Genomic DNA, 20,660 nt, shown 5'->3' with positions numbered 1-20,660 from the left:
TGAGTTATTGTAATATGTGCATCATTGTATGTAGATGTGGATGTATGCATGTGTTCATCGTGTGTGTGTGTGTGTGTGTGTGAAATAAACCTAGTAATTCAGTGTTAGTGCTGTAGCGTGAGTGGGTGAGGTTTGGCCAGTGGTAGCGGCGACGTGCACTAATTAAGGCATTCTCGGCATAGTCCACACACACACACACACACACTTATTTGATGAACGAATAAACAACTGCTCACATTAAGAATCTCTCTCTCTCTCTCTCTCTCTCTCTCTCTCTCTCTCTCTCTCTCTCTCTAGTACTATTTTCATTTGTACATTCTTCATGTGTACTGCCTGAACGAGTAGCACAAATTATACAGAGGCAGGGAATAAATTAGGCTTGACTGAATACGGAGTGGTTGACCAGACAGGTGTATAAGGAAGAGGGCGGATGAGGGTATAAGGAAAAGGGCGGATGAGGGAGTGAGAGACGGAGAACGAGGTATGAGACTGACTAGGAGAGACCACGAGGGTGAGAAAGTAGCTGGGAGGAGAAGGAGAGGGGAACTAAGCACGAAATGGATAGACAGACTCAGAGGATGTTTGAGTGACGTGGTGACTAGATGAAAAAATTACAGTATCCTGACACGTTATATATTTTTCTTTCGCTACCTCCAAAATATATATATATATATATATATTTTTTTTTGGGGGGGGGACCTGGGAGACTTTTTCTTTTTGCGAGACAAGTTAATGGAGTGTGGCTTTCATTCCTTCACTGTCCATGATTATTTTACTCTGAATGAAATCGCCTTAAGGTAACATGAATATATTAGAATGAAGATATCGTTGTGAAAGGGTTAAGGAGGAAGGAAAAAAATCATACATGGCACATATCAAAAAAGAAACAAGTGCAGTCAAGTATGAAATATAAATTGTGTTTTTTGATTTTGTGAAGCTGATCTAGCGGTTAGAAGAAAAAACTATATAAGAAAAGTATTAGAATAAAAGTGTATGGTAATTGTCTGCCTAGTTAAAGACAAAATAAGAAACAGATTCAAAAACAAGTATAAATGTGGAAAGAAGGAAGCAGAGGGCAAAACACAGACTCTCCACAGTACTAAAAAATATTATCAGAAATATTAAGTTCGCCCTCATTTCTTCACGATAACATTCAATCTAGTTTTCATTCAGTCTAGTTTTATTGTGAAATGTTTAATACCTGAGTGAGTGAAGATGAAAATGTAATGAACAATCTTACACACGCAAAAAAATAATAATAATATAAAAACAGCCGGATAAAAACGGGAACTAATATAAACCTGCGAAATATTGAAAAGGACCTACACTGATCGTAATAAAATAATGGGAAAAAGGTATATTGGCAAAATAGATAAATGATGAGATTTGAGGTCAGGAGTGGTAGAGGAAGAAAGGGACTGCGATGGAAGAGGAAGACATAGACTGAAGAGGAAGACAGGGACTGAGATGGAAGAGAAAGACATAGATTGAAGAGGAAGACAGGGACTGAGATGGAAGAGAAAGACATAGCCTGAAGAGGAAGACAAGAACTGGGGTGGAAGAGGAAGACAGGGACTGGGATGAAAGAGGAAGACAGGGACAAAGATGGAAGAGGAAGACAAGAACTGGGATAGAAGAGGAAGACAGGGACTTGGATGGAAGAGGAAGACAAAAACTGGGCTAGATGAACGAATTTTAAGTACTGGCCACTTAGGAAGATGCAAGACCAGGTGAAAATATAAACATCTGGAAGCGTGATGTGGGAAGTTGATGATTACAGTGCCAAATTAACAAGCGAAGCATCCAGATATCTCCCTGACTACAGCACCGTCATATTTCCAGTCCAGGTCCTTATTTCATCCGTAAGTGGGAAAAGGTTGCGGTAAAGAGGCATCAAAAACTCACACTTAATCTTCAGCGTGACAGGCCTGCTGGTGACGGCGCTGAGTTGGTTAGCAGCGGAGCAAGTGTATTTCCCTGCTTGACGCCGCCCCACGCCCTGCAGCACCAAGGAGTTCCCCGCCAGCAGCACACCTTCTGTACGGTTCTGCATCTGTTCTTGCCCCTGTGGTGGAAGAGAGAAGAGTAATTTAGCACCTATTTAGCACCTATCAACTGCACGAAGAAGAAAATAGAGGGTTAGGGTAATTTATATCGAGTGTATCAAAGAGTTACACCCGAAGAAGGATTAAATCAGCACGTATCAACTCCACGAGAAAGATAGAAAAAAAAAAAATTAATATTCATCGACTATGCAAGAGAACTTCAAGCAGCAGTACAAACTCTCTCTCTCTCTCTCTCTCTCTCTCTCTCTCTCTCTCAACGGTTTTACATTTATGCTCATCCCTATGCAGTGAAGAATAAGGCTCAGAATATTCTCAAACTCTCCTGACTGGCCTTTATTCTCGTGGGGTAAGGAGACTCCCTAACACCTCATCCTTAGCGATTTATTTTGGGACATGGCTGGTTAATATCCCGTTGTACGTTATTTACGGAGAGAAAGGCGATATTGGAAGGATTTGTGTAACACAGAATAGGACAGGAAGGTGTAATAAGCAAAATAAACCGCCGCGGAAAAGGTGTTAGGGAGCTTCCTCGACCGACAAAATCATTCCTCGAAGCCTATTTAAAGAATATTTTAATTATTTTCTTTAGAATTTAAGAAAGAGGAAAAAATCTAATGAGCCAAAAAAAAGGAAGTAAAGAAAGGGAAAATGTAGAACAGGTGAGGAAGAGTGAACGAGGAGGGGGGGGGTACTTCTCTTCAGTAGCTGGCACTCAAGGATAATAGCAGGAGGAGGAGGAGGAGGAGGAGGAACGGGAGGAAGGGGGGGGGTCTGAGGAGAGAGTGAGGAAGCGTGTGGTGAGTGAGAAAAATGATGGAGATGATGAGCGAGTGAGAAGAGGGCGTGGGTGAATGAGAGAGAGAGAGAGAGAGGAACGGATGGAAGCCACAAGAGTAAAATGAGGTGATTCGTTTAAGGTGAAAAGCTGAGAGAGAGAGAGAGAGAGAGAGAGAGAGGAACGGATGGAAGCCACAAGAGTAAAATGAGGTGATTCGTTTAAGGTGAAAAGCTGAGAGAGAGAGAGAGAGAGAGAGAGAGAGAGAGAGGAACGGATGGAAGCCACAAGGGTAAAATGAGGTGACCCGTTTAAGGTGAAAAGCTGAGAGAGAGAGAGAGAGAGAGAGAGAGAGAGAGAGAGAGAACAGAAAAAGATGGTTGGGGAGAGGGAGGGAGGAAAAAAGATGAAGAAATATAAAATAGTTGGGGATGAAGAGGTGGGGAAAAGAAATTAAGGAAAGAGGTAGATGGGGAGAGGAGGGGAGAGGGGAGTAGGGAAGGAAACAGTTGGAGAGGGGGAGGGGGAGGAGAAAGTTAGGAAGGAAATGGTTTTGGAGAGAGAGGGGTGGAAAAGAGAGTAAATTAAAGAGAGAGAGGCTGGGGAGAAGATGGAAAGGAGATTAAGAATGTAATGGATGGGGGAGAGAGAAGGAGAGAGGAGATAGATGGGACTGGGGAGAGGGAGAAAAGATAGTAGAGAGCTGGAGAGAGAGAGAGAGAGAGAGAGAGAGAGAGAGAGAGAGAGAGGAGAGTCGAGTTTGTCCCGGGATAGAGGTCAGAGGATTAGCGAGAGAAGAAAAAGTGAGGGATAGAAGAGGGGAGAGAGGAGGGGAGATGAGAAAGAAGAAGAGAGAAGTGAGAGAGGAGGGGAGAAGAGAGAAAGGTTAGGAGAAGTGAGAGAGGGGGGGTGAAGGAGAGAGAAAGGAGGGAAGAGGGTAGACAGGAAGCGAAGATTTGAGGATAGATGAGAAAGGAATTTGAGAGGAAGAGGTGAGATGTTTCGAAGGGAGGATGAGGCGACAGGAAGAAAATATGTGAGACAGAGAGGATTGAAGGAAAGTAGGAATGAATGAAGGCAGGAAAGTGGGAAGGAAAATAAGGAATGAAGAGGATGGGGAAGGAGTGAAGAGAGGGGGGTATAAGGGAGAGGGGAAGGAAAGGCGCTGGGAAGGAAAGAAGAGTGAAGATTTGAGAGGATGGACTGAAATGTGGGTGATGGTAAGGGAAGGACAAAGGAAGATCGAAGAGAAGGAGAGAAGAATAAAGAACTGAGAAGAACGACTGAAGTGAAGGAGAAAGTAAGGGAGAGAGGAGAAAGATAGTGGACATGGAAATGAGAATAGAGATGAAAGAAATGACTCAACTGAAAAGGAAAGTAGAAGAGGACGGAAAAAACGTGAAAAAGGAGATAGAAATGAAGAACTAGGAAGAAGGACAGCTGAGAGAGAGAGAGAGAGAGAGAGAGAATAAGGGAGAGACGAAGAAAGGGCGTGAATAAGGAAGGAAGAATGAACTGTGAGGAACACCCAAAGGGAGGAAGGAAGGATGTACAAATTTAATTAGTTATTGTCTGGGGATATAAGGGAGGGAGGGAGAAAGGGAAAAATGCAGGAGGGGAGTTTGTGTGGGAAGGATTAAGGTTGAGGGAGGAAGTTAAGGAAAGGAAGGAAAGAAGGAGGGAAAGGGTTTGGAAACGAAGGAAGGAACGAAGGAAGAGTGTGGAAATGGAGCAAAGAAAGATGTGGGAATAGAGAAAGAAAGGAATGCAGGAAGGACGGGACGATTTAGGGGGGAGGGAGATAGATGTCGAACAGAGAGAGAGAGAGAGAGATGATGGAGGGAAGAGAAACAAAATGGGAGAAAATATGAGAGAGTTGTTAAGGAGTGTGTGAGGGGTTAAAGAGAGTTAAAGACAGATGAGGCACAATAAGAAGTAATGAAGGAAATTGACCGAGCTTATGAGGCGAGGTTAAGAATGACGAAGGCAGTTAGAATGAGGCAAAGAGAAAAGCAAAGAGAAGTTGTACGTGTTTAACCCCGGTCATCCCTGGTCCTGCAAATCCGTGAACTGCATGTAAACAACTGCCCCTCTGTGGTCATCCCTTAGGTTCCCCATTTGATTTTGTGTCTACGTCTGATGCTGAAGCCTTATATGGCAAGGTGGCATGCAAACCTCTAATTCCTGAAGGCCATTTATGTAACGCCCTTGGTTATTAGGTAGAGTCAGCCTGCATCCCATATCACAGAACGCAGTCAGCAGCCAAGTAGGGAGGCCAGATACTTTTCATCATCATCAAGTACTTCAAAAATCATCTTTTAAAAATTGGAGGTCTACTTTCCCTTTTTCGACTTCAGGCTTATGCATACATTTTCAGTGACGTGTGCTGTTCAGTGCTTCAAAATGTGAATTAGGTTGTGTGAGAAAAGGTAACAAGCCGAGCAAGTGTCATCTGTAGCTCCATCCAGCCCAAAACTAGTAACTGAGAGGCTGGGTGATGTCCTGATTGTTTAGATGGGCTGGACTAGCACTGTTCAAGGATACCTCCGATGGATGGAGTTCAGAAGGGGATGGGGGCTTGTAGTATAGTGTTCTGATTTAGGTGTACTGTCCTGCGCAGCGAAGAGAGGTAATGATGGGTAAGGTGAGAGGAGGTGAGAGCAGGTGATTAAAGGTGTGGAGAGGTAAAGAGAGGTGCATTACGAATAGGTCAGGTAGAGAGAGGGGTGAAGAGAGGCGAGATCAGGAGAGGGTTAGAGAAGAGAAAGGATGAAAAGTGTGGTTGAGTTCATACAAGTGAGGCATAAGGGTTACAGATCCACTACTGAGAGAGTGCACGAAGCGAGTAAGAGAGGGGAAGAGAGGGGAGAGGCTGAGGAGAGCTTTGTGGGGGAGTGGAGAAAGCCAGCCAAGTCCCTAGGAGAATGCCTGAGAGCTTGAGGGAGAAGGAGAGGGAACTTGAGGGGATGTGGAGGGCTGGGAGAGGCTGTGGACTCCCTTGGGACAGCTTGAGAAACAAGGAGAGGTGAATGAGAGGAGAATGACCTGACAGGAAAGGAGGTCGAGAAAGGTAGGGTTGAGAGAGAAACAGAGGGAGAGAGAGAGAGAGGGGGGGGGGAGCAATTTAGCAAAAGAAGATATCGAGAAAGGTGAGTTGAGAGTGAGAGAAAGAAGAGAAAGGAGAGATAAGAAGAGAAGAGAAATAAGAGGAGGAAGAGGCAAGAAAGGTGAGCCTATGAGAGAGAGAGAGAGAGAGAGAGAGAGAGAGAGAGAGAGAGAGAAAGAGAGATGGGAAACAGAAATAATGAAAAAACAAAAACATAAACTAGGGAAGTGACTAGGATATGGAGTGACAGCCTTAAATAATTGAGAAACATGTTAACTGGTGAGAATTAAAATAGGGAGATGGGAATAAAAATCACATGAAAAAGAAAACAATGAAACGAGATGGAGAGAGTTAGGAGGCGTGTGAGTAAATGGTAAGTAAAGAAGATTTAAAGAGGTCTAGATACAAAATAAACACGAAGATTATATAGAGGAATACAAAGACGAGACATGAGGAGTGATGACGTCTGTTGAAATTTGATCTAGTTACCAATAGTTAAATTTACTCAGAAAGGGCATCTACAATGATGGTGTTAATGAAGCTTGCATCTAACTTACCCACTTCCTCCCCCCAAAAAAAATCTCCATCACTTAATATTATTTGGAAATTACACGAATAAGCTAGACAAAGAAGTCATAGGGTTGAATGGATTGAGAGAGAGATGTCAGTCCAGAAAGAATATTTGCTGTTAATAATGTACTTAATGGAGTAGGAATTCCAAAGATAAATGTTGATGATTACAACCAGGTTCAGTAAATAGAGTTAACGAGGTCTCTTAAGCTGAATAAAGTTGTCTGGAAGAAGCAACAGGTAACAAATGACGTGGTTTAATTGAATGAGTTAAGGGAAGACTTTTTCGTTGACATTTGAGTGTAATTTACTACTCCATTTCAACAAGTTTGTCACCATCAGTATTGTCCTCAACGCCTGTAGTGTTGATGTAAATCCTCCGCACTAGGTGAACCTCTGTTTATTACCTTGGGAACAAAATTAAGGCAATAGAAAAAGATATACTCCAGTACTGAGGACCTTTATCACTGCTACAGGTGTTGAGGATATCACTAATGGTGCCAGACCCGGTGAAATGGAGTATAGTTATGTGTATTGTCGAAGTATAATCGTACAGAACAAATTTCGCTTAAATCATTTTGAATCTTCCTGTAATTATAAATGGCACGAGAAAAATAAAATAGAATTACTGTGTTTCATGGCAGCAAGGTGGGTGAGAATTTAAATGTACCACAAATTCCTTTAAATGTATCAGGTGACGAATATTTAAATACCTGGATATCCCTTTATATGCATCCTGTGCCTGGAAGTGCCGACTGCAGTGCTATATATATTTCAGATTATACTGACTTGCAAGGAAGATTTTATAAAGGCGACAGATTTTCGTTGTTTTGGGAGCTTAAATAGATATGTAACAAGGTGAGACAGATACAGTTGATAAAAGAACCGAATTAAGTAGAAAATTAAGCGAGAAATTAAGCAACTTGAGTAAGAAGAGCTATCAGTGAGGACACCTGTAATTTGCTGTATGGAATTTTTTTATGTAATTTATTTTTCCTTCCTCTCTTCATCTGTTAAAAAAATAAAAATAAAATAAAAACGAAGCAAGAGGAAGGGAGGACTAAAGCTTTCTCAATTTCACCAAACACACCTGACTCTTTTCATTACACCTCACAGGCTAAATTCCCTCGAAAAAAGACCCATTAGTCGAAGCGGGAGAGGAAGAGACTTTAAAACACCAATTCAGTCTCCATTTAACTCAATTATCAAAGTCCTTCCCTGGGGGTCGGGGCTATAAACCTCCCACTTACCATTTATCCCACCTAACCCACTGACTAAATGGGGTGGAAGTGGGTTTGGGTAAAAGGCATGGTGTTGGTGTGTCCCCATTATTTTTTTTATTTTTTATTTTTATTTTTGGCGTATGTTTTAATGGTTCTGTCTAGTAATTGGCCAGTCAAATGCCTGACCATGAAATATTTTTTTTTTCTTTTTTGTTAGGGCAAGGTCGTTTATGGTGAGTGGAAATGTGGCGTTTTATGTTTTCTGGGTAAAATTTTTAGTAATTTTACTACTACTACTACTACTACTACTACTACTACTACTACTACTACTAATAACAATAATAATAATAACTCTCTCTCTCTCTCTCTCTCTCTCTCTCTCTCTCTCTCTCTCTCTCTCTCTCTTCCTACGTACCTACGTACCTACCTACCTATCTATTTATCCATCTACCTATCTCGTCGTGTCCCCAGCTTAAGACTCATCACAGGGGGAGTAATAAGATAACTTTGCCAACCTTCCTATTCTGAGTTTATGCACACTCGGTCCACGATTATGCAGATTACACACACAAGTTGTTGGCTGTGTTTCTCCCCGGTGCCTTTGTCGACAGTTTCCCAGCCCAGTTTCATCTCATTTACCAGTTTCAGAGGAGTGGATTTATGAGTTTCCTAGCTAGCGACGTCCGGAAACACTCTCGCCTTTGTTGATATGTGTGCTATACTCTTTTCATTCTAACTTGGTCTAAAATAGCCACCTCTTCCTCTTGAATGCTGAGTTGTAATAAGGGACTAACGCTAGAATGTGGTGATAGTCATGAAGAAGTGCAGAGTCACAGTATTGTCTTATTCTGCCACTGAGCTACGTGAAATAAACTTTGAAAGGGCAAAAATCTGAGCCAAGTTAAGGTGAAAGGAGTATAGTTATCCCTTGTTTGTTTGTCTCATTCTTGCACTGTGAGAGACTGACGAGGAGAGTGTATACGAGTGAGGTGGAGGGGGGAGGGGGAGGGGGAGGCCAAGTATGAGATGGAGGGATGGAATGGAGAGGTGTATGAGAGAAGAGGATATGAGCTGGGGGCAGGGCAGTGAAATGGCGGGGGACGGCGACATGAAGGCGATTTGTTTGTGGCCACGGCTTACGGGATTAAGGTATCTGGCAATAGATAGATAGACTGATAGATTAATAGATAGATAGCTTCTTGCAGTTAGGGACCTGGAAGGAACATCAACAGTTGAGTGTGGTTCCTGAGGCATATATGAGTGGATTTTTTGAGGTTTTAATCAAGGTAGACTCAGCTCTCACCCGCAACTCCTAAAACTCTCGCTCTTGTATTCTAGTGGCGGAATTTCCTACATTAAAACATAAATAATTATATCGGGAATTCTATTAACTGCGCCGCCTCAGAGGTTAAAAATAAAGAAAATAAAAAAGAATAAATAACGATACACTGCCTCTACACATCCAGTTATTTATCTATCTACCAGTGCATCTATCAGCCAATAATTCAGCGTTTATTTATAGTTGTTGAACATTGATTAGCGCTCGTCATCATTTGTTTAAGTGATCATTATTTTAGCATTTATTGGTATTTATATAGCATTCAGTACCCCTCGTCGTCATTTATTTATGTGATAATTCTGCATTTATCAGCAGTCATACAGCATTTATTAGCCCTCATGATCATTTATTTTTATATTTATTTATTTACGAGCATGTACGAGGATTTGTTTGACCCTGGTACGATGCTGTTCTGTTTCCTATTCTTTCTCTCTCTCTGTCTCTGTCTGTCTGTCTGTCTGTCTCTCTCTCTCTCTCTCTCTCTCTCTCTCTCTCTCTCCCTCTTTGCTGCCTTCAGACGCTTTTCCTCAGTTTAGGAGGGATTTTTCGAGCTGGGAGGCTTCAATAAATCCTTCATTGACACTCTCAGGCTCCTCTGACCCACTCCCAGGTGAATTAAAGCGTCAGCTGTCACGGAATACTAGAGCTGTCCCGACAATGATGGGTTAATGGTGACCATAATTACACACTTAGATTCCTATTTCTAACTCTCAGCTGAACAAAATCGTCTGGTGTTAGATGGAATAATAAAAAATAAAAAATAAATAAATAGTGATGGGGTTAAGTGACTAGGAGACTTCGTAGCGCCATTTCCTAGGCGACTTATTCTGCTTGCAATCCGAGGGTCGTATTCTGGTCATTCAGAGAGTATAAGTAGATGAATAGGAAGAGAGAGACAGGCAGATGGATAGATAGATAGAGAGAGAGAGAGAGAGAGAAAGAGAGAGAGAGAGAGTAATTCGTCCTGGTAGTGAAGAGGTTAGCTATGATATAAGACTCGTGAATAACCAAAACGATAAGTGAATAATCGAAGTCCATTCACCTTTTTTTATTAATCACAATTCCCCAACTTATTGAATAATTGTCAAGGTAAGAGTAGTGAAAGAGCTTGACTGTCCGGTACTCTCTCTCTCTCTCTCTCTCTCTCTCTCTCTCTCTCTCTCTCTCTTAGCCATCCATTTATCAGTTCGTCTCCCTCCTACTCCAACTCTCACTATCTCTTTCTCCCTCTTTCCCCTCCCTTTCTCCCTCACTCCTCCCACCCTCTCCCTCTCTCCCTTCCTTTTTCTCCCCTTCTCCCTCCCTCCCTTTCCCATACCTCTCCCACTCCGTCCTTCTCCCACCTCTCTCTCTCCCTCCTTCACCTCCGTTCCGTCCTCCCCTCTCCCACCCTTTTTCCTCCCTCTCTCCCTCCCTCCCACCCTCTTTCCTCCCTCTCTCCCTCCCTCCTTCACCCCCACACTCCATTTTCTCCCCGTCTCATTCCTTCTAAAAGTCTGATCCAATATTCCCATTAAATTTCTCCCCACCAAAGTGAATCCAATTACCTGGACGAGAGTGACCAGACAGGTAGATTTATGGTTTTTCTTGCGTTGGGAGGGACAAATACCTTCAATTATCTGGCTAGGAGAATTCGTAGCGCCATTTCCTAGGCGATTTGTTCTGCGTGTGTTCCGAGGTTCGTATTCTGGGTTTTTTTTTTTTTTTTAATTTTTTTTTTTTGGGCGTGAGGTCAGTTTTCTCCCTGTCTGGCTCGGAGGGTAGTATTCGAAGTCACTATGGAGATTTCGTAAAACCTCTTCCTTAGCGATTTATTCTGGAGTATGTTCCTCTGTAAGCTATCTTTTTTTATGCTGCTGACACAGGCTATGTCAGTATTAATGCGAAATAAATAACATGCGGGAGAAAGTTGCGGTGTAATATGCAAAATAAATCGCTAGGGAGATAGTGTTACGCAGTGTCACTTAATGATCTCAATCCCCTCTCGCCCGCGTCTGCAGGTAGGATATTGGCCAGGTAATGAACTTGGAACTTTATTTTTCATTTTTCATTTTTATTCCAACTTACGGATTCAATTCTGCCAGCCATCGATTAGAGAGAGAGAGAGAGAGACTGGGAGGCTTGAGAGGAGGAGTGATGATTTTCTCGTTTGGTTTTCATTGTTTTTTTTTTTTTATATATATATCATCAACCTTTTTGCCTTCATCACCATCATCGTCGTCGTCGTCTTCTTTCATTATCATCTTCATCACCATCACCATTACAATCATCAGTATCTTCATCATCATTATCATCATTGTCGTCTTAATTATTTTCATTGTCATCACCATCGTCATCATCGTCATTACCACCTCCACCATTATCATCATAATTCATCATAATCATCATTATCATCTTCACATCATCATCATCACCAAAGCCTACTGAGGAAAGGTTCTGGACATCAGTAAAGGAAATCATGGCACAGGGAAGGAAAGTGGATGGTGCTATGAAGGCCTTGATCCGAAGCAAAGAACTATACTGCTTTTACCCTAACTTGGCTCAGATTTTCGTCCACTTGCAGCGACAGGAAAAGACAATACTACAGTTCTACATCATGTCCGTACCACTTCTTGATTAGCATTAGATTCTAGTATTAATCTACTGTTACAACTCAGCATTCAAGACAGAGAGATGGCAATTATAAATAAAGTTAGGGTAAAAAGGACATAGTTATGGAGGTTAAAACATGACTGAATGAAGGTGTGTTGATATTAGTTCCCATATGGACGAATGGGTGTGAGATTCTGGTTTGGCATAAGTTAGGAAAATCAAGAGTGAAATGAAAGGAAATGGGAATATTAAAGAAGAGGTGTTTGCTGTGTAGGCTGGAATGGAGAAGAAATATACAGATTCTTGAGATATGGAGTAAGGAAGACTAAGGACTGGTGGGTGAGAGTGTGTATGGATGGTATGGTCTTTAAAATGGATATGAAAATGGTGGTAAAAAACTATACATAAATTTGAAAGTACAGGACGAAGTATGGTATGCCAAGGAATATATACATGCACATGGTAAATGACTGTGTGAAAAAATCATAAGAGGATGAGGAAACAAAAGAGATGACAAATGCGCGATATACAGTAGTTGGATAAAGCCCATATGCATGTCAGAAAGGTTGCACCCTTCATTCAGCTTTGACTGGCGGAATTACTCCCTCCATAGATATTTGTAATGTGTATCTAAAGCAATAATTCAAGAAACTGTATGTTTTTTTTTTTTTTCGTGTGATGCAAGGCAAGATTTCGAGGGCCTGAATGAATGAGTGATGACTGTAGCTCTATTCATTTATGTGGATATTGCAACATTCATGTGGTTATTACAGTGAGGGTAGGTATAATGATGATGATGGTGATGATAATGATGAAACTTAACAGGCCCTGTGATCTGGTGGTTATAGCCCTTGGTACCAGGCGAAGAGCAACGCATTCGAACCCACACAAGAGCCATTGATTGTTGCAAAATACCACACGCTTCGTCAAAGTCCTCTTGATACGGGCAACTCCTCAGCCGCTCAAGAGGAAGTGCATAGCATAAAATTTCATCATCAAGAGGGACTAAAGCTCTTACGCATTTTCTTTCCAGTATCCTCGCAAGTACGTCTGAATATTCCGGCGGCCGTAAGTATGAAATCGCAAAGGAAAAAATCAGTCCACGAATATTTTGCAAATGTTTATGGATTGCTTATGTTTATATATATATATATATATATATATATATATATATATATATATATATATATATATATATATTTGACTCTCCTGCATCCCACATTTCACAGTGCAAATCAGCAACGACACAGAGAGGTCAGATATATTTTTAATTTTTCGATGTGCTTTTCAAACTTTAAAATGTGCCTCCCCCTTCGCGATATAAATTTCAAGGATCCTGCCATCACCCCTAGTTTAACATATCCATAAAAGGTAACTAGGCTGTAGGCGATAATTTTAATGGTATAATCAGACTAGGCACACGTCCCCTCCGGCACCTGTGTACACATTAGCAGAGGGGAAACTAAGGTAACAGGAAATCCCTTAATCTTGGTTCACGACAGCCTTGAACCTTGAATTACCTATGAATTTCCTTTCCTACGTGAATGCCAAGGGGAGTAGGCCAGAATTTAAAGGAAAAAGATGGAAAAATAAGAAATAGCTACTCTATGACACACATGTAAATAGACAAACATACAATTCAAACAGACACATATTTATTAACATGAGAGAAGGATTACAAAAGGATAATTGCACCAAAACACAGAATACAGCACAATATATTTTTAAAGCACCGATATGATGAAACACAGAAAACATAGACGTAGATGGTATATATAATGTCCATATACAGTATGTGTCATGAATAGGCTGTGTATACATCCCTCGCACACACACACACACACACACACACACACACACACACACACACACACACACACACACACACACACATGGCTTTCTCACAGACAGATGCACTCGAGCAGATCACATTCTCTCTCTCTCTCTCTCTCTCTCTCTCTCTCTCTCTCACCCCGTAACAAAGAGAGCAGCAGTAGTCCAGGTGGGCCATAGATCTCCCTACTGGGGATCCAAACTGAATCAACATCTAGGGGAACTGGGTCATGTGTGTGTGTGTGTGTGTGTGTGTGTGTGTGTGTGTGTGTGTGAAGTTGAGTGACTGATTGTACTTAGTTTCCTGTTTTTTACCCTAAACCCGGAAAAGACACTGTATTGCTGTGAAAAATTCTTGTTTGTTAAGTTTTCGACAGTAATATGAGAAATCTCGTATTGTACATTTTTTGAACTCTTCATTAGTACTTAAATCATTTACAGCGCTGGGTGGTAACCATATAACCAAACCACACGTGCTCCCTACGTGTCAACAAGTGAGTTGGTGAAGGGTTAGTGCCCCTTCCCGTAAAACAAATAACTCAGAGTCAAATGGCCACCCCTTACGGGATTATGGCGTCTGGGAATAGATAGATTATTATTGTTATTATTATTATTATTATTATTATTGTTATTATTATTATTGTTGTTACTATTATTGTTGTTGTTGTTATCATCACTTCTATTATTCTAGAAATGAATACAGAGGTGCTTCATAATGTAATATTTTTAGCTCCCTTTGGTACGCTGCTGATTGAAATATATGGCAAAAAAACAACAAAATAAAACAACAGTAACAGCTATTAAAATTCCCAATGCTGAGCTCCACAGGATGGATTTTCAGTGAGAGGATAACCTTGTGTATATTGGTAAACTGATTTTTCTTTCAATTATTGCCAAAAAAAAAAAAAAATGAATTTGGGGTTACAGACTGGCATGTGGACTAAAAAAATACGAATAAAATAATATATATACAGTATATGGTTTTTGTAATTCGTGGGTTTACTTTCAGCCTTAAATTAATTTCTTCAGCCTGAGGACATTTTTTTTCCTGACGTTAGATGATTTTGTTTATTCATTGGAGAGGCGTCATCGGGTTGAAAAGGTCTCTCTCTCTCTCTCTCTCTCTCTCTCTCTCTCTCTCTCAATACCACCCCACGTCTCCCTCCCCCTCTTTCTCTCCCTTTCTCACCCTCTCACCCCTCCTCCCTCGCTCTTTTATCAGTGCCATAGAGCGGGATTAACCTTTAGGGGGCTCCAGGGCGGAAACGAGTGGGATAAGGGAGCGAGGTGGTGCAAGGGGAAATGGAGCGAGCACCAGCAGAGGTGTAAATAGCCAGATGGTGTGAATAGAGATGGAAAAGTGGGTTAGAGGGAGTTGCTTTCTTTTTTCCTTCTCTCTCTCTCTCTCTCTCTCTCTCTCTCTCTCTCTCTCTCTCTCTCTCTCTCTTTCTAATACTTCTTGCTCCTCTTCTTTCCTTTCTTTCTTTATTATTATTATTATTATTATTATTAAATACAGAAAAAGCGTAAATACAAAAGAAAACAGGGAACAGTGGTAATACAGACGATTTGAATACAGAAAAGAAACAGAAATTAAAGAGGAAGAGACATGGAGCTGATGAGGAAGGAAATAGACTAAGAACAGCAATAAAAGAAAATCGAGAGAGGAAGGAAGGCGATAATAAGGATAGAAATGAAGGAAAAATATAAATACGTGGAGTAGAGGGATGAATGGTAGTGACAGTGAAATAATTATACAAACAGAAGGGTAATTATAGACCAGGGGAAGCGTAGGAATTATATATGATAGGAAAAGAAAAAGATTATATGTTCAGAAGAGGGGGAAGCGTGACAGTGATAAAATAAATACAGAAGAAAGAATAAAAATAAAAGAAGACAGGAACGTGAAAGTAAAAAAAAGTTGTTATGAAGAAAGTCAGCGTAGAGATAAATAAGAAAGGGAGATATAAAGTGAAAAAGATAAAAGAGTGAGAGAAAAGAAGAGGGATACTGGATGATAAGGAAGATTAGGAGTAAGAGTAGAGCTTAGAGAAAATGTGAGGAAAAAAGGTCGAGGAAGAGGAGGAGAGAAACGAAAGAAGAGTGAGGAAAATTTTAAGAAGAAAAGGGATTAGAGAAATGAAAAGGAGGTAGAGGAAGCAGAAAAAATAAAGAGAGAAAAAACAAAAAGAAAAGAGTAAGGATAGGAAAAGAAAAGGAGATAGAGGAAGAGGAGAAGAGGAAATAAAGGGAGAGGATGAAAAAGGAGAGGAGGAAATGAGAGAAGAGAGTGGGGTTTAAAGAGGAAAAGAGGATGAGAACCAGAAAAAAAAAGGAAGGAGGAGGAATGCAGATAAAGAAGGAGGAACAGGAATAAAAAAAAAATGGGAGTAGATAAACCTGAAAAAAAATTACGAGGAAGAGGAACCGAAGCAGAGAAAATAAAAAAAAAAGAAGAAGGGAGAAAAAACGTGAGAGAAAAAGGCAGGTAAGGGAAAGGAAGGCAAATAAAATCCTCAGCCTCTTGATAACGTGCCTTACAATCTGCTACTAAGAAGGTACAGGTACTCCGCTTCGTCTTCCAGCGTTCCTTCTCCCCTCTTTACTATTTTTTCTTAAGTTTCTTTATTTTCTCCTTTTTCTTCCATTATTTTCTTAACTATTTTCTTTTTTCTAGTGTTCTCTTTCCCCTCGAGTTGTTTTTCATTTATATATATATATTTTTTTACGTATTTTTTCATTTATTTTTTGTTTGATTAATGTTTTCTTTGCTGTTCTCATTTTTTTTTTTCTGCTCCTTGCATGACTTTCCTCAACATCACTCCCCACTCCTCTCTCTCTCTCTCTCTCTCTCTCTCTCTCTCACCGATAATTTGGCCAGTTAACGCTTGATAACGAGGCAGTAAAAATAAGCAGCCCCATTTCCTCCCCCCTTTTCCCTTCTCCTCCTAAACCCCTTCAAACCGAGAACGTAACTCTCTTTGTATTCCTCTTTGTATTCCTGCTACCGACGTCATCTTCCTTCTTTCCCCTTCCTTCCTTCCCCATCCATTCTCCACCTCTCCCCACTCCTTCCCCACCTCTTTCCTACCCATTCCCCACCCTCCCCACCCATCCTCATCTCTTCCCCACCTTTCAAGATTCACTTTTATTTTCATGCGTCTTAATTGTCACCTGTTTCGCGTTTCACCATCTCGTCTCTTACTCTCCCCACTCCTTCCTCTCCCTTCCCCAACCCTTCCCCTCCCCTTCCCACCCCTTCTTCACCCCCTCCTCTCCACCTACCTCGTCTCTCCACCTACCTCGTCTCCCCACCTTATCTCACACCCTCCCCACTCCTTCCTCTCCCTTCCCCAGCCCTTTCCCTCCCCTTCCCATCCCTTCTTCACCCCCTCCTCTCCACCTACCTCGTCTCGCCACCTACCTCGTCTCCCCATCTTATCTCACACCCTCCCTACTCCTTCCTCTCCTTTCCTCATCCCTTTCCCTCCCCTCCCCAGCCCTTCCTCCCCTCCTACCTCGTGATACCAGGTGATAGGCGCTGCAGGTGGGTTGGCAGACACAATGCAGTCGAAGTACACGTCATCTCCCTCCTTCAGTAGTGACAAGTTGACCGGGCGACCTAGGATGGCTTGCACTTTGGGGGGGTCTGTGAGGAGAGAGATATATAAGAGATAATGAGCGGTGAAATAGAGAGATAAAGGGAGAGATAATGAGGGAGATGAAAAGGAGAGAGAAATGGAGAGATAATGAGAGAAATGAAAAGAAAAGATAAAGGGAGAGATAATGAGAGAGACGAAATAGAGAGATAGAGGGAGAGATAATGGAGGAGATAAGGGGGAGAGGAGAACTGGGGTAGGAGAATTGGAGGAAGATAGAAGGGGAGAGATAATGAGAGGGACGAAAGAGAGATATAATGAGAGATGAAATGAGGAGATACTGTGAGAGACGAAATGGAGGAGGAAAAGGGAGAGGAGAACTGAAGTAGGGGAATTTAAAGGAGGAAGACAGAATGGGAGAAGAAGAAAGACAATGAGAGAGACGAAATAGAAAGGAGGAATTGGAAGAGGGGTACTGACGGGAGGAAGACAGAATGGGAGAGAGAGAGAGAGGCGAAATGGAGGAGGAAAGGAGGAGAGAAGTATTGGAGGAGGGGAACTGAAGGGGAGCAGAGAGAATGGGAGGAGAGGTGAAGGAGTTTCTTGGAGGTAGAGGGAAGTTGGAGGAATGGCGGAAGGAAATAGAGTAAGTATTTAAGAGGTGATATGCTGGTGGGATTAGGAGGCTTACTAACATCTTTTCCTTACCGATTTATTTTTGGATACGGCTGGGTAATATCGTTTTGTACGTTATTTATGTAGAGTGTGACGATATTAGACTTAAGTAACACAGAAGAGGACAGTAATGTGTAATAAGCAAAATAAATAGCTCAGGAAGAGGTGCTAGGGAGCTTTCTTATCCGACGGAAATAAGGGTTAACACACTCACACTGGACGGTGAGTGTGGTGCAAAATAAATAGCTTAGGAAGAGGTGTTAGAGAGACATAAATAAGTAGCTAAGGAAGAGGTGTTAGGGAGACATAAACAAGTAGCTTAGGAAGAGGTGTTAGGGAGACTTAAATAAATGGCTTAGGAAGAGGTGTTAGGGAGACCATACCCAACGAGAATACAAGGCTAACACACTCACAATGGACGGTGAGTGTGGTGCAAAATAAATAGCTTAGGAAGAGGTGTTAGGGAGACTTAAATACCCAGCTTAGAAAGAGGTGTTAGGGAGCTTTCTTGCAGGCTTAACGCACTCACAATGGACGGTGAGTGTGGTGTAGTTGGTGAGGGGTGCGTCAGGTCGAGTCGGGTTGGTGGCCACGCACTCTACCTTCGCCTTGTCGTGGTCTCTCGTCACGTTCATGAGTAGGGTTGACGTGCTCATGCCCCCGTCTAGGTAAGCCTCGTCGTCGTCCTGGGGAGAGAGAGAGAAATTGGGTGATAGAGTGAGAGAGTGAGCGAGAGGAAAAGGAATGCGTGAATGTCTTTATTGGTGTAATGCTTGGATGGATTGTGTTGGTGATGTTGTGGTGTGTGTGTGTGTGTGTGTGTGTGTGTGTGTGTGTGTGTGAGAGAGAGAGAGAGAGAGAGAGAGAGAGAGAAGAGAGCTCCATACATCACCATCAGTACATAGACCACCCATCTACTTCTCCATATCCTACTAGAAGCCATAACTTTAATAATAATAGACAAACTCACTCTCATGGCACAGTAAAGAGAAATAATGAACAATAGCACAAGGTTTTCTCTTCCTCGAGCCTTTCCTGCCTTAAGATGTACAAGAAATGATATACGAAGTGGCGGCAGCATCTTCAGAATTTATGTCCTTGAAGGAGTTTTAGAAGAAAGAGAAAATGTGGAACTAAAAGGTAATGTGTAATCTCAACGTAATATTGTGTGTGTGTGTGTGTGTGTGTGTGTGTGTGTTGTGTGTGTGTGTCTGTGTGTGGATCATGTATTTCATCATTCTTTCCGACAAGGAGGGTATGTTTTCACCCCTGTCTGTTTGTTTGTTTGTCTGTTAGCAGGATTACTCAAAAACTAAAATTGAGATTTGGACCAAATTTGGTGGGTAGGTAGCCCATGTCCCAGGGAACAATTGATTAACTTTTGGTCCAATCCTGATCGTATTACAGATTCTGGATCCGGAAAACACTTTTTGCGAAACCCTAATCAGTGATGAGAAAACCTAACCCATTATGAAGAGTGGTTTGGAAATTACGTTGTCCTTGTCAGAGAGATGTGCTCCACTGAGTGCCCCTCTAGTTTTTATTTAATTTGTAATATCACCACACTCTATGTAAATAAAGTACAAAACGATATTAACTACCTGTATCCAAAATAAATCGGTAAGGAATAGGTGTTAGGGAGCTTCCTTAACAAGTCCAGGTATGCTCGTAGAAGGGCCAGGTGTTGCAGTGGACCAGTCATGTATGAATAACCCGTGTGAAAAACTCCTAATGAATGCCGTTGTACAGCCTTCATTTATTCCTGACGCTACTCAACATAACTAAGATATCAAGTACAGGATGATAATAATGGTACTACTGGATGAATGTAATTAGAGCTGTTTGCACCTGTACACTTTGCCACTACCCACCTGCATATAACTTTTTCGTGGCTACCTAGAAATACCAGAAATCATAGTCATAGTGTTTTTTTTTTTTTCCAACTCTTGCCTCTTACAGATTAAAGATGCTGAAAAAATTAGAGAAAAAGAGCACGAACCGTTTAGTTAAAAATGAAAATAGGATTGTCACAGAGAAAACTGAGAGTTCTTAAGGGTCTGTGTTCTAGTATGAAGGGACACGAGAGTACCTGATAGTATGAGGGATGAATTCTGCAGGACCAATGTGAGTGCTGCTCGATACCTGATATTTGTACGTGACTGTGTGTGTTGGGTTTGACGTATCTTTCCTCAGTTCCCCCTCTGCCACCATCACCTCTCTATTTCGTCTCCTCACTCTCTCCCCTTCCTATGTTCCACACCTCATTGCATTCCTCAGTTACCGTCTTCCCTCCTTCACCACTTTCCCCTTTCCTCTCCTCTCCTCTTGCCCTCTCTCGCCTTGCCGGAGTTGCGTCTTAAGGGTCAACTTATTCCCCTTTAATGTATTCTCAAGTTCCTCGTCTACCTCATCCAAACACCTGCTTACAACAAAACTGGACTATCCATCTCTCCTTCGCCCACGTCCTTCCCTGCCCTGTTTCTCCCCTCACGCCAGTAATTCAGCCTACCTTACCATCTCTCATTACCCATTTCCCCAACTCTCACCTTCCCTCCCTTATTCTTTCCTTTACCCCTTTCCCTTCTTCCCTGTACCCCAGTCACACTTCCCACTCCCTTCCCTGTTCTTTCCCTTATGCCTTCCCATTTTCTCCTGTCTACCTCTCCTCATTCCCCCTCATCACCCCACCCGCCAAACACCATTAACTCAGTCTACCTTACCACTTCCCATTAACCCAGTTCCTTCCTCCACTCCCCTTTCTTCCTTAACTCCTTCCCATTCCCCTCTCCCCTCTACCCCTCCACTTTCCCCTCAACACCCTAGCTCTTTGACACCAGCGCGGAACACCTTCCCATTTCTCATTAGTTTAATACACCCTTTCC

The 20,660-nt window shown here is 41.9% G+C and overlaps 1 protein-coding gene across 1 annotated transcript in view; it reads right to left on the bottom strand.

The window, feature by feature from the left end:
- The window catches only part of LOC145394132 (uncharacterized), a 244,527-nt gene that overhangs the window by 60,057 nt on the left and 163,810 nt on the right, over nt 1-20,660 (bottom strand). Inside the window, exons 9-11 of the mRNA XM_080268112.1 lie at nt 18,308-18,464; nt 17,023-17,153; nt 1,906-2,065 (exon numbers count right to left, since the gene is read on the bottom strand). Of these exons, the coding sequence (XP_080124238.1) occupies nt 1,906-2,065; nt 17,023-17,153; nt 18,308-18,464 (448 nt within the window). The remainder of the gene's footprint in view (nt 1-1,905; nt 2,066-17,022; nt 17,154-18,307; nt 18,465-20,660) is intronic.

The sequence above is a fragment of the Coenobita brevimanus genome, chromosome 26, assembly GCF_032717465.1.
Source record: "Coenobita brevimanus isolate Jiangsu-jjx chromosome 26, ASM3271746v2, whole genome shotgun sequence".
Classification (NCBI taxonomy): domain Eukaryota; kingdom Metazoa; phylum Arthropoda; class Malacostraca; order Decapoda; family Coenobitidae; genus Coenobita; species Coenobita brevimanus.
The sequence above is the reverse complement of the archived record's forward strand: the minus strand, read 5'-3'. Positions and strand labels throughout refer to the sequence as shown.